This window comes from Panthera uncia, assembly GCF_023721935.1.
Source record: "Panthera uncia isolate 11264 chromosome A1 unlocalized genomic scaffold, Puncia_PCG_1.0 HiC_scaffold_16, whole genome shotgun sequence".
Classification (NCBI taxonomy): Eukaryota; Metazoa; Chordata; class Mammalia; order Carnivora; family Felidae; genus Panthera; species Panthera uncia.
In genome coordinates this window covers 68,066,140-68,078,320 of record NW_026057576.1, presented here as the reverse complement: position 1 = coordinate 68,078,320, position 12,181 = coordinate 68,066,140, and the positions used below count along the sequence as shown (strand labels likewise).

General features: G+C 42.1%; 1 protein-coding gene across 3 annotated transcripts in view; it reads right to left on the bottom strand.

Moving 5' to 3' along the window:
- Nucleotides 1–9,440, bottom strand: part of CLYBL (citramalyl-CoA lyase) — a 245,147-nt gene extending 235,707 nt beyond the window's left edge. For all 3 annotated transcript variants that reach the window (XM_049647510.1, XM_049647511.1, XM_049647512.1), the window contains exon 1: nucleotides 9,322–9,440. In XM_049647510.1, the coding sequence (XP_049503467.1) occupies nucleotides 9,322–9,428 (107 nt within the window). In that variant the 5' untranslated portion in view covers nucleotides 9,429–9,440. The remainder of the gene's footprint in view (nucleotides 1–9,321) is intronic.
- Between the last annotated feature and the right edge of the window lie 2,741 nt (nucleotides 9,441–12,181).

Sequence of the window (12,181 nt, the reverse complement as noted above, 5' to 3'; positions counted from 1 at the left end):
CCCTGGAAGACTCCATTTGCAGGGCTCACCTGGCTTAGAGCCTGAACAGTGGGAACAGCATTCTCCCTGAGGGCGTTTGTCAAAACAATCAGAAGCAATTATTTAATATCATCGCTACCTGAGATCCTGGATAACAGGGCAAACGACAGGCTAACCAAAAAGCTTAAAAGGAAAAGCTGGAGCCAAGAATATACAATGGAGAAACAACAGTCTCTTCAATAAATAGTGTTGGGGAAACTGGATAGCTACATGCACAAGAATACAGACCACTATATTACACCATACACAAAAATTAACTCAAAATGGATTAAAAACTAGAATGTAAGACCTGAAACCATAAAACTCCTAGAAGAAACATAAGCAGTAAAGTCCTTGACATCAGTCTTAGCAATGTCTTTGTGGATCTGACTTCAAAGGCAAGAAAAACAAAAGTAAAAGTAAACAAATGGGACCTCATCAAAGTAAAAAGCTTCTGTACAGCAAAAGAAATTAACAGGAAAATGAAAAGTCAACCCACTGAATGGGAGAAAATATTTGCAAACCACATATCCAATAAGGGGTGAATATCCAAAATATACAAAAGGAATTCATACAACTCAACAACAACCTGATTATGAAATGGGGAGAGGATCTGAATAGACATTTCTCCAAAGAATACATAGAGATGGCCAACAGGCAAATGAAAAAGATGCTCAACATCACTAATTATTAGGGATATGCAAATAAAAACCAAAATATTACCTAACCCCTGTAAAAATGGCTATTATCAAAAAGACAAAAAATAACAAGTGTTGGAGAGGGTGTAGAGAAAAGGGAACCCTCACATACTGCTGGTGGGATTGTAAACTGGAGCAGCCACTATGTAAAACAATTTGGAGTTTCCTCAAAAAATTAAGAATAGAACTACCCTATGATCCAACTCTTCTACCTCCAGGTAATAGGAAAACTTTCACTAAAAAGATATATGCACTCCTGTTTATTGTTATGTTCACTGCAGTACTGTTTACAATAGCCAATATACGGAAACAAAATGTCCATCAACAGATGAATGGATAAAGATGTGGTATATTTATACAATGAAATACTACTCAGCCACAAAAAAGAATGAAATCTTGCCATCTGCAACATGTTTGGATCTTGAGGGTATTCAAGCAAAATAAGTCAGATGGAGAAGAGCAAATACCATACAAATACCATATGATGTTACATGTAGAATCTTAAAAAAAAAAAAAAAAGAAATGAACAAACAAAATAAAAATAATCTCAGATACAGAGAACAGACTAATGGTTACCAGAGGGTTAACAGGGTTGGGGGCCTGGTGGGCAAAATGGGTAAAGAGGGTCAACAGTATGGTGAAGGATGGTAACTAGACTTGTGGTGGTAATCACTTTGTAGTGTATGCAGATGTTAAATTATAAAACTGTACACCTGGGCACCTGGCTGGCCTAGTCGGCACAACACGCAACTCTTAATCTCGAGGTTGTGGGTTCAAGCCCCATGCTGGGTGTAGCGATGACTTAAAAATAAAATCTTAAGGGGCGCCTGGGTGGCGCAGTCGGTTAAGCGTCCGACTTCAGCCAGGTCACGATCTCGCGGTCCGTGAGTTCGAGCCCCGCGTCAGGCTCTGGGCTGATGGCTCGGAGCCTGGAGCCTGTTTCCGATTCTGTGTCTCCCTCTCTCTCTGCCCCTCCCCCGTTCATGCTCTGTCTCTCTCTGTCCCAAAAATAAATAAAAAACGTTGAAAAAAAAAATTAATAAAAAAAAATAAAATCTTAAACAAAACTGTATACCTGTAGACCTTAAATAAAGCTTTAATGAAAAAGCTGGAAAATGAGATATCCGTCAACTTTGAAAAGCTCTGACCTTTTCCTGGGCTTCTGAAAGGCCGCAAACAGGGAGGAGCCAAGATGGTGGAACAGCATGGAAGTTATCTTTGTGTCTTGTGTCCATGAAATACAGCCAGACCAACACTAAACCATCCTGCACACCAGGAAAACTGATGTGAGGATTAACACAACAATCTGCACAACCTGAACCACAGAATTCAGCAGGTACGCAGCGCAGAGAGGTGAACTGGGGGAGAGAAAAGCTATGGAGGGCAGGGAGCTGTTTTTGCGTGGGGAGACAGGATGAGGGTGGGGGGGGGGAGAATACGGGGAAAAGCACCCCCCCCCCCGAAAGCAGCTGGAGAGAAAGTGGAAAAGTGGAAACAGCCACAGGGACTGAACTAAAAAGGGAGAAAGGAGAGGGTTTGAAAGGCCACACACACGTGTAGGGCTATTGCTAGCAGACCCACCTTACAAGAAATACTAAAGAGGGGCACCTGGGTGGTCAGTCTGACTCCTGATTTAGGCTCGGGTCATGATCTCACGGTTTGTGAGTTTGAGCCCTGCATGGGGCTCTGCACTGACAGTGCGGAGCCTGCTTGGGATTGTCTCTCTGCCCCTACCCCACTTGCTCTCTCTCTCTCTCAAAATAAATAAATAAACTTAAAAGAATTTTAAAGACATACTAAAGAGAGTTCTTCAGGCTGAAAGTAAGTGATCCCAGACAGATCAAATCCATACACACACATACACAGATAGTAATAAAGTAATTAAGAATAAATGCATATTCCTGCTTTCTTCTCTTGTCTAATTTAAAAAGCAACTATATAAAAGAATATTATATAATTGTGTTGTCAGGCCAGTAACATATAGAAATGTAGTATATTTACCAATAACAACACAAAGGAGGTGAGAACAAAGATGTACTGTGTTAAAAAAATGGCACCAGATGGTGACTCAACTCTATAGGAACAAATGAAAACCAGAACTAGTAAATAAGAAAGTAAGTATAACAAATACTATAAAATGTGTGTGTGTGTGTGAACTTGTGGCTCCTTCTCTAAGTTTCTTTAAAAGACATAAAATTGGGGTGCTTGGCTGGTTCAGTCAGTAGAGCATGTGACCCTTTACCTCAGGGTCATGAGCTCAAGCCCCACATTGGGCATGGAGCTTTCTTTGAAAATTAATCAATTAAGGGACGCCTGGGTGGCTCAGTCAGTCGAGCATCCGACTTTGGCTCAGATCATGATCTCACAGTTCGTGGGTTCGAGCCCTGTGTGGGGCTCTGTACTGACAGCTCAGAGCCTGGAACTTGCTTCAGATTCTGTGTCTCCCTCTCTCTCTGCCCACCCCTACTCACGCTCTCTCACTCTCAAACATAAAACATTTAAAAAGTTTTTTTAATTAAAAGACATAAAATAAGTAAAACTACAACAATGTATCCTGGGTTTGTAACATATAAATATAATATGTGGGGCACCTGGGTGGTGTTGGTTGAGCGTCTAACTTTGGCTCAGGTCATGATCTTGCAGTCGCTGAGTTTGGACCCTGTATCAGGCTCTGTGCAGATAGCTCGGAGCCTGGAGCCTGCTTCAGATTCTGTGTCTCCCTCTCTCTCTGCCCCCCTCCACTCACTCTCTCTCTCTCTCAAAAATAAATAAAAAACACTAACAAAAAAAAAGAAAAAAGAAATAAATATAATATGTATAACTATAATACCACAAAAAAGAAGAAAAGGAAATAGAACTATATAGAAGTAACATTTCTCTTCTGGAATTTAGTATAAATCAAAAGTAGATTCTTACAAGTTAATATGTATATGGTGATATACTTACGATGGAATATTAGCCAGCCATAAAAAGGAATGCAGTTCTCATACATACAACATGAATGATTCTTGAAAACATTATGCAAAGTGAGATAAGCCAGAAACAAAAGAATGTAAATTATATGATCCCACTTACATATCTAAAGTAAGCAAATTCAGAAACAGAAAGTAGACTAGGGACTACCAGGTGAGAGAGAAGGAATTATTGCTTCATGAGTACAGAGTTTCTGTCTGGAGTGAGGAAAAAAATGTGGATAGTGGTAATGGTTGCACAACAGTGTGAATGTGGCAATGCCACTAAACTGTATACTTAGAATGGTTAAAATGACAAAGCTTATGTTACATGTATTTTATTTTACCACAATTCTTTTCAAAAATGTACATGGTAAGCCCTAGAGTAACCACTAAAAAATCTCTTTAAAAACAGTATTAAAAAAAAAAACTGTGTCAACTATACTCCAATTTAAAAAGTAAAAGAGTAGTTAAAAATCATTAAAGAAATTTAAAATATTAAAACATTACAAAGTATTCACTTAGTGCAAAAGAAAGCAGTAAAGAAGGAATAGAGAAACAAAAAAGTCATGAGATACACAGAAACCAATACCAATAAACACACTACAGGGCGCTTGGGTGGCTCACTGGGTTAAGCAACCAACTCTTGATTTTGGCCTAGGTCGTGAGATCAAGCTCTGTGCCAGGCTCCATGCTGAGCATAGAGCCTGCTTAAGATTTTCTCTCTTCTTCCTCTGCCTCTCCCCCACTCACACCTGCATTCTCTCCCCCCCCACCACAAAACACACACACACACACACACACACACACACACACACAGTACAAAAAAGGAAAACTACAGACCAATATCTCTCATGAACAAAGATAAAAAACCCCTAACAAAATATCTGCAAATCAAATCCAAAAATGTATAAAAAGAATTATACACCATGACCAAATAGGATTTATTCCAGAGATACAAAGCTGGTTCAACATCCAAAAATCAATTAATGTAATCTGCCACATTGACAGGCTAAACAAGGAAAACCATATCAATTGATGCAGAAAAAGAACCTGATAAAATCCAACACCCATTCACAATAAAAAACAAAAAGTATCAGCAAATGGGGAATAAAAGACATCTACAAAATACATACAGCTTATATCGTAATTAATGATGGGAAACTGGATGCTTTCCCTAAGATTGGGAACAAGGCAAGAATGCCACCTCTCATCACTCTTATTTGACATCTTATTAGAGCCACTAGCTAATGCAATAAAACAAGAAAAGGAAATAAAAAGGCACATATCTTGAGAAAGAAGAAATAAAAATGTCTTTGAAGGGTGCCTGGGTGGCTCAGTTGATTAAGTGTCTGACTCTTGGTTTCAGCTCAGGTCATGATCTCACAGTTTGTAGGTTCAAGCCCTGCATCAGGCTCCACACCTGGCACAGTGGAGCCTGCTTGGGAGTCTCTCTTTCTCCCACTCACGCTGTCTCTCTCTTAAAATTAATTAATTTTTTAAAAAGTTTTTGAGAACTACATGATCGTCTATGTACAAAATCCCAAATAACTCACAAAAAATAATTCATGTAAATTATAAGTGATTATGACAAGGCTGCAGGATACAAAATTAATATTTAAAAGATAATTGCTTTCCTATAAACTAGCAATGAAGAATTGGAATTTGAAATTTAAAACATGATACCATTTGCAACAGCACCCAAAGAATGAAATATTCAGGTATAAATCTAACAACACATGTAGAAGACCTGTATGCAGAGAACTATAAAACTCTGATGAAAGAAATCAAGAACATTTAAATAAATGGGGAAATAGTCCATATTCATGGATTGAAGACTCAGTATTGTTAAGATGTCAATTCTTCCCAATTGAATCTATAGATTCAATGCAGTTCCAATCGTATCTCAGCAAGCTATTTTGTGGATATCAGCAAACTGATTCTAAAGTTTATACAGAAAGGCAAAGACTCAGAATAGCGAACATAATATGAAAGAAAACTGAAGTTGGAGGACTGATGCTACCCAACTTCAAGACTTACTATAAAGTTACAGTAATAAAGACAGCCAATAGTATTGGCAAAAGAACAGACACACAGGTCAATATAACAAAATTAAGAGTCCAGAAACAGACCCACACAAATAGGGCCAACTGACCTTTGACAAAGGAGCAAAAGCAATTTAATGGAGAAAGGACAATTTTTTCAGCAAATGGGATGGAACAATTGGATCAACATCCAAAAAAATTAGACAAACACCTTCTACTTATAAAAACTAACTTAAAATGGATCACAGGCCCAAGTATAAAACAAAATACTGTAGAACTTTTAGAAGGAAATACAGGAGAAAATCTATGTGACTCTGGATTTGGCAATGAGTTTTTAAAAATAACAGCAAAAGCATGATCCACGAAAGAAAAAGTAAGCATGATTTCATTAAAATAAAAAAACTTCTGCTTTGTCAAAAATACCATTAGAGAATGAAAAGACAAGTCACAGACTGGGAGAAAATATTTGTGAAACATATATCTTTTATAAGACTTATATCTAAACTATGCAACAAATACTTAAAATTCAACAATAAGAAAACAATCTAAGAAGTAGGCAGAAGATCAGAATACACACCTCACCAAAAAAAGATACACAGATGGCAAATAAATATATGACAAGATGTCCAACATCATCTGACATCAGGGAATTTCAAGTTAAAACAAATGAACATTAAACCAACAACAGATACCACTACGCACCTGTTAGCATGACTAAACCAGTTTTTTCAACTGACAATACTAAATGCTGGCAAGGATGTACAGCATCCTTCCATTGATGACTGGAATGCAAAATGGTACAGGCACTTTGGAAGATAGTTTTTAGTTTCTTACAAAGCTACCATACAATCATATTCCTAGGTATTCACCCAATTAATTTGAAAACTTATACCCAGAGAAAATCTGCACGAGAATGTTTATAGTAGCTTTATTAAACCTTTATAGAACTAAAATGTCCTTCAATAGGTGAACAGATAGACTGTGAAACATCTCTACAATGGAACATTCAGCAGTAAAAGAAAATGAGTTAAGAAGCCATGAAAAAGACATGGGAGGAACCTTAATGCACATTGCTAAGTGAAAGAATGCAGTCTAACGGGACTGCGTACTATGTAATTCCAATTCTATGACATTCTGGAAAAGGCAAAACTATAGAGAATATGATCAGGAGTTTGGGAGAAGCCAGGATGGACAAACAGGTGAAGCACAGGGGGATTTTCAGGGAAATAAAACAATTCTGTATATAATACTCTTATGGTAGATACATGATATTATGCATTTGTCAAAATCCACAGAATTTTATAGCAAAAAGAACAAACCTTAATATATGCAATTAAAAAAAAATTCATGTGGGAGGTAGGAAATAATGCAGATTATGACAAGGGACTCTCAAACTGTATTGCAAATGTATGAAACGACCTCACTGAAGGGGATGGGAGAAATAGGCCCTGAACTAAGTAACTATGGAAATGAGCGGCACCTGTAAGACTAAAGGAAAAGGAACTGCACACAAGTACCGTACTTAGTTGACAGTTCCATCCCCCAGAGTATGGCCTAACAATTCAAATACTGCTGCATGGGTATGCTAAAACTGAACAATTAAGTAACTGGATGGTGGATGGTGGATGATGGGAGCCAGGTTTCTAACTGTTGTAGTGAAAATTTATTAATCAAGCAAAGGGGAGGAGGCTAGAATGATCCATGTGGTAATGGATTACAATTGGAGGCAGTATGAACTCAGGTTTAGGTTAATATAGATACAGTGGTTTTATACAGAAATATTCGGGGGCATCTGGCTCAGTCGGTAGAGCACGTAACTCTTGATCTCAGGTTGGTGAGTTCTAGCCCCACCTTGGGTGTAGAGCCTATTTTAAAAATATATATATTTATAGATGAAGGTATATATATATGGGTTACTATTCACACTTTTTTTTTTTTTTAATTTTCTCTGTCGGCGGAGAGGGCTTAAAAGACAGTCGAACCAATAGCATCCCTAGGAGTGGAGAGTTACGCTCCCCGAGACTGAGGGCAGGTATTTACATAAATTGAGCAGTGGCTACAAGAAGCAGCAGGGCCAGAGGCAGGGTGGAAAATGAGGCATCAAGGACAGCACTTGCATGGTCCCCGCCTAGCAGCAATGGTCCTGACACTCTAAAAACAGAAGGAAAAAGCCACCAGAAGCAGGTCTACCGGCCTGAAGCTTAAATGCAACCTAACTAGAAATTAAGGCATCTCTAGGCAGACCTTTCTAAGCTGACGTTTAGCACCTTTACTTCTCCCAATTGTGTGTGTTCTGAAGATGTGGAAACAGAGGATTTAACCCAGGGAGCAGGCTCCCTGAAGCACCCAGCACGAAAGCCTGCTGCCATGGCCTTCGTAGGATGTGTGTGTGGAGAATGAGCCCAGGTGCTGAAGATGGCAAAGAGCACTTTGAGAGGAGCCCCAAGTGCCTTAGAAATAGGTGACTGCGTGTGGTCACTGGACCACATTACTGAAGGAAAAGGGGGCCTTCTGGAAGGGCCTGGGTGTTACCGCCTTGGCAGCCATCTCTGGTTCCAGGGGTGAACCCCTGAGCCCAGGGCCACATACCAGGCTCAGGTCTAGGAAAGGGGAAGGCGGGATGTACAAGACGGGGTAGGGCCTGGCGCGGGACACACTGGAGAGTCAGGAAGCAGGGAGCAAGCAAATGCAAGAAGTTCCAGACCAAGAGCCACAGGCTTGGTTTCTAAACCAAACTCTGCCATTCTCTGCTTGGCGTCACGTAGCCTCTCCAAGCCTCAGTTTCCTCGTTCTGACTTCTTCACATGGTGGTCAGGGAGCCATATAAGTTAACGTGTGCGCATGTAGTTGGCAACTGCTAGCCCAGCGGCTATCCAAGGGCGGTCCCAGCACACCCGAGAGTTCCCGACCCCCTTCGACACGGTCTGAGAGGTCTTCCCTTTTCCAACTGGCACCTCCGTGAGCCCGGAACTGCTTTGTAAACCTCCTCCAAATCAGCGGAGAGGAGACTCCAGCTGTCCTCTATTAAACCAAAGAGACTTTCGAAAATCTAAAACCACACCACTCTTTCACTACATATGGGTGTGTTAAAATGCAACGGGTGTGTTATTCGTAAATGAAGATTTTTTTTAACTTGTTTTAATTCCTCACGCCGCAAAAAATTACTAGATACAAGCAAGAGCTCGTCGGGGTCCTCAATAGTTTTTCGGCGCGTAAAGGGGTCCTGAGACCAGTTTGGGAACCGCTGTGCTGAACCAACGAGCGAAGGGTGTTCTCCCTCAGCAGGCGAGCCGCCTCGCGGACGCTGATTCCAGGACCCCTTTTATCAAACAGCACACGTTCGCGGTTTCCACTTGTGGGGGGGCGGGGGGCTGGTTTTGTGTTCTGGGGCTGCTAATCGAATGTTTGTACCCATTTTCCCGGCCCCCAAGCAATGACCCTCCCACAGGGAGGCACGCGGAGGACGGGCGACCCTCGCTGGGCGTCGGCGACCTTGGCAGAGGTCGAGCCGGCGCGCGAGAGGGGCACGGTGCTCCCGGACGGCGGGGGTTCCCGGCAGGAACTGGGGAGGCCGGCCCGGGTGGCGGGGGACCAGGGACCTGCACTCACAGCCTCGGCAGCGCCGCCGCCGCCGTTCCGCGTGGCGCTCTCCACAGCAGACGCAGCGCCATCTTCCTGACGCGCGCGCGCCCCGCCTCAGACAGGTCCTTCCTCATCTCGCCACGCCCCGTGGCCACGCCCCCCGCGTGGCCCCGCCCCACAAGCCCAGCCCAGCCCCACCTCGTCCCCGCAAGTCACGCCCCGCTGCCTGGAGCACCTGTTCCCGCCCCTAACCAGGGATGTCTGAGAGCTCAGAACCTTCTTGTCCGCTATCATGGCGGGCAGAGCAGAGGCACGGAATGGATGGCCACTTCTTCAGAGGTTTTCTGGTGACTCCATCCAGTTACTTCTCTTCGTGCTTCTGGGGTTTTAAGGCGACTTTTGCGTTTTCCCAGCCAGAACAGGCCAATTTTCAGAGGGATTCATTGTTTTTGTTGTTAGAAGTACTGCCTAATATGTGAGTCTCACCATGTGCATGCCTTAATTAACAGTTAATCCATCATGGGATACATATGCCTGCAATAGGATCAGAATAGATATGGGCAACTTTCTGGGTCAGAGAAATGCTTCTGAAGTAGGGCAGCAAACACAACTCTTCACTCTAACTCCTTCCTGCCAGATTGCATTACTTTCAGCAAATACAACTCCTGCCGCTTCACAGTTGGGGGACTAAGGTATTAACACAGGCTTTGCTAGCTGTGCTAAACTTTACTAGTTCAGAACTTTACTTGGTTCAGCAAGTGGTTCCCAGACTGTACTAGACTTTAGGCAAGTTACTTAAGTTCTCCGTGCTTCAGTTTCCTCCTCTATAAGATGGGAATATAAATATACTCACCTCATAGGGCTGTTATAAGGATAAATTGAGTTAATATATATAAAGAGCTTAAAGCCTTGCTGGCCCAGAGCAGGTGCTCAGTAGCATTAATTACTTCTCCTTATTACCATTATTACATCAATTCTCTTCTTAAAACCCTTTGGTGGCTTCCAATAGGAAGCATTTAGAATAAAACCCAAATTCATCACCACAACTCTGAAGGCCTTACAGGATCTGACCTCTGCCTATCTCTCCACCTTACTTCAGCCCCATGTTCTTCTTTCCACTTTTTTTAAGTTCACTAAGCCATTTCCCACTTTAGGGCCCTTACCTACCATGCATGTTGCTCCTTACCTACCAAGAACACTCACAGCTACACCTTCTTGTCCTCTGGGACATTTAGACTACTTGCCCCCTGCTCAAAGAGGCCTGCACTGACTGCCCAAACTAGAGTGTCCTCCCAATCTATTCCACTGGCACAGCAACCTGACGGTTTCCATCACAGCCCATATCACAATTTTTATGGGTTTGTGAATTCTCTTTCTTTTTCTTAATATATTTTTTTAAAGTTTATCTATTTTGAGAGAGAGAGAGAGAGTGCAAGTGGGGAAGGGGCAGAGAGAGAGGGAGAGAATCCCAAGCAGGCTCCATGCTGTCAGTGCAGAGCCCTATTCTGGGCTCAGTCCCACAAACTGTGAGGCCATGACCTGAGCCCAAACCAAGAATCAGATGCTTAACTAAGCCCCCCAGGCTCTCCATGAATTTACTTTCTTATTGTTGCCTTTCCCTCAGTGGTTCTCAAGGTGGGAGGGAACTTCTGCCCACTGATCAAAGGGAGGGGGGGCTTGTATTATTGTCCTTTAGGGGACAGTGCTAGGGTCATGTGGGAAGTCCCCTCTTAGAAAAGCCACTAGTGCTCTAGTTTAAAAAACATCATCTTTAGGAATAGACTGTGAGCTCTTTGAGATCAGGGACCTGGTTATCTTGTCAGTGCTGTCTGCCCCCAGCACCTGGGTTAGTGACTTGTAACCAGTAGGTATTTAATAAATATAATGTGAAGATGTTCCACCAGCTTCATTATAATTCCAAGAACTGCTATATGAGTAGTTCTCCTTATTAAAATGCCCCGGGCCTTGTGGCCTTTTAAGTAAAGTAGGACCTCCCACAAGAGGTGATTCAATTTCTTTCAGATTCTGCTTGAAGAAATTGTAGCTATGCCCATTCTCACCAGGACTTCTGTGGTTTTGTTGAGCTTCTTCATGAGATTACTAACTCATAGGTTTCAAGAGCTGTTTTCTAATTTTTGTGTATTTTATTTACTTTATTTTATTTTTTTAAAAATTTTTTAACGTTTATTTATTTTTGAGACAGAGAGAGACAGAGCATGAACGGGGGAGGGGCAGAGAGAGAGGGAGACACAGAATCGGAAGCAGGCTCCAGGCTCTGAGCCATCAGCCCAGAGCCCAACGCGGGGCTCGAACTCACAGACCGTGAGATCGTGACCTGAGCTGAAGTCGGACGCTTAACCGACTGAGCCACCCAGGCGCCCCAATTTTTGTGTATTTTAAAATAAGGCTTTATTAATTTCCTATATTTCTGGATATAATAGAGAAAAGGATCCAGCGTTCCTCCTTTGAGGTAGTTAAATCTGTTTTTATTCACAGCCTCTAAAACAAAAATAAAAGAACATGTTTATCCCCAAGGACATTTAAAAATATGAAATTTAGGGGCGCCTGGGTGGCGCAGTCGGTTAAGCGTCCGACTTCAGCCAGGTCACGATCTCGCGGTCCGTGAGTTCGAGCCCCGCGTCGGGCTCTGGGCTGATGGCTCGGAGCCTGGAGCCTGTTTCCGATTCTGTGTCTCCCTCTCTCTCTGCCCCTCCCCCGTTCATGCTCTGTCTCTCTCTGTCCCAAAAATAAATAAAAAACGTTGAAAAAAAAATAAAAATAAAAATATGAAATTTAGGAAAGACATATTATCCTGTTTAATTAAGCAATCTGGTAGGGTAAGAACCTTGCAGAGATCTGAGAAAGAAGGATAGGGGCCAGAGACATT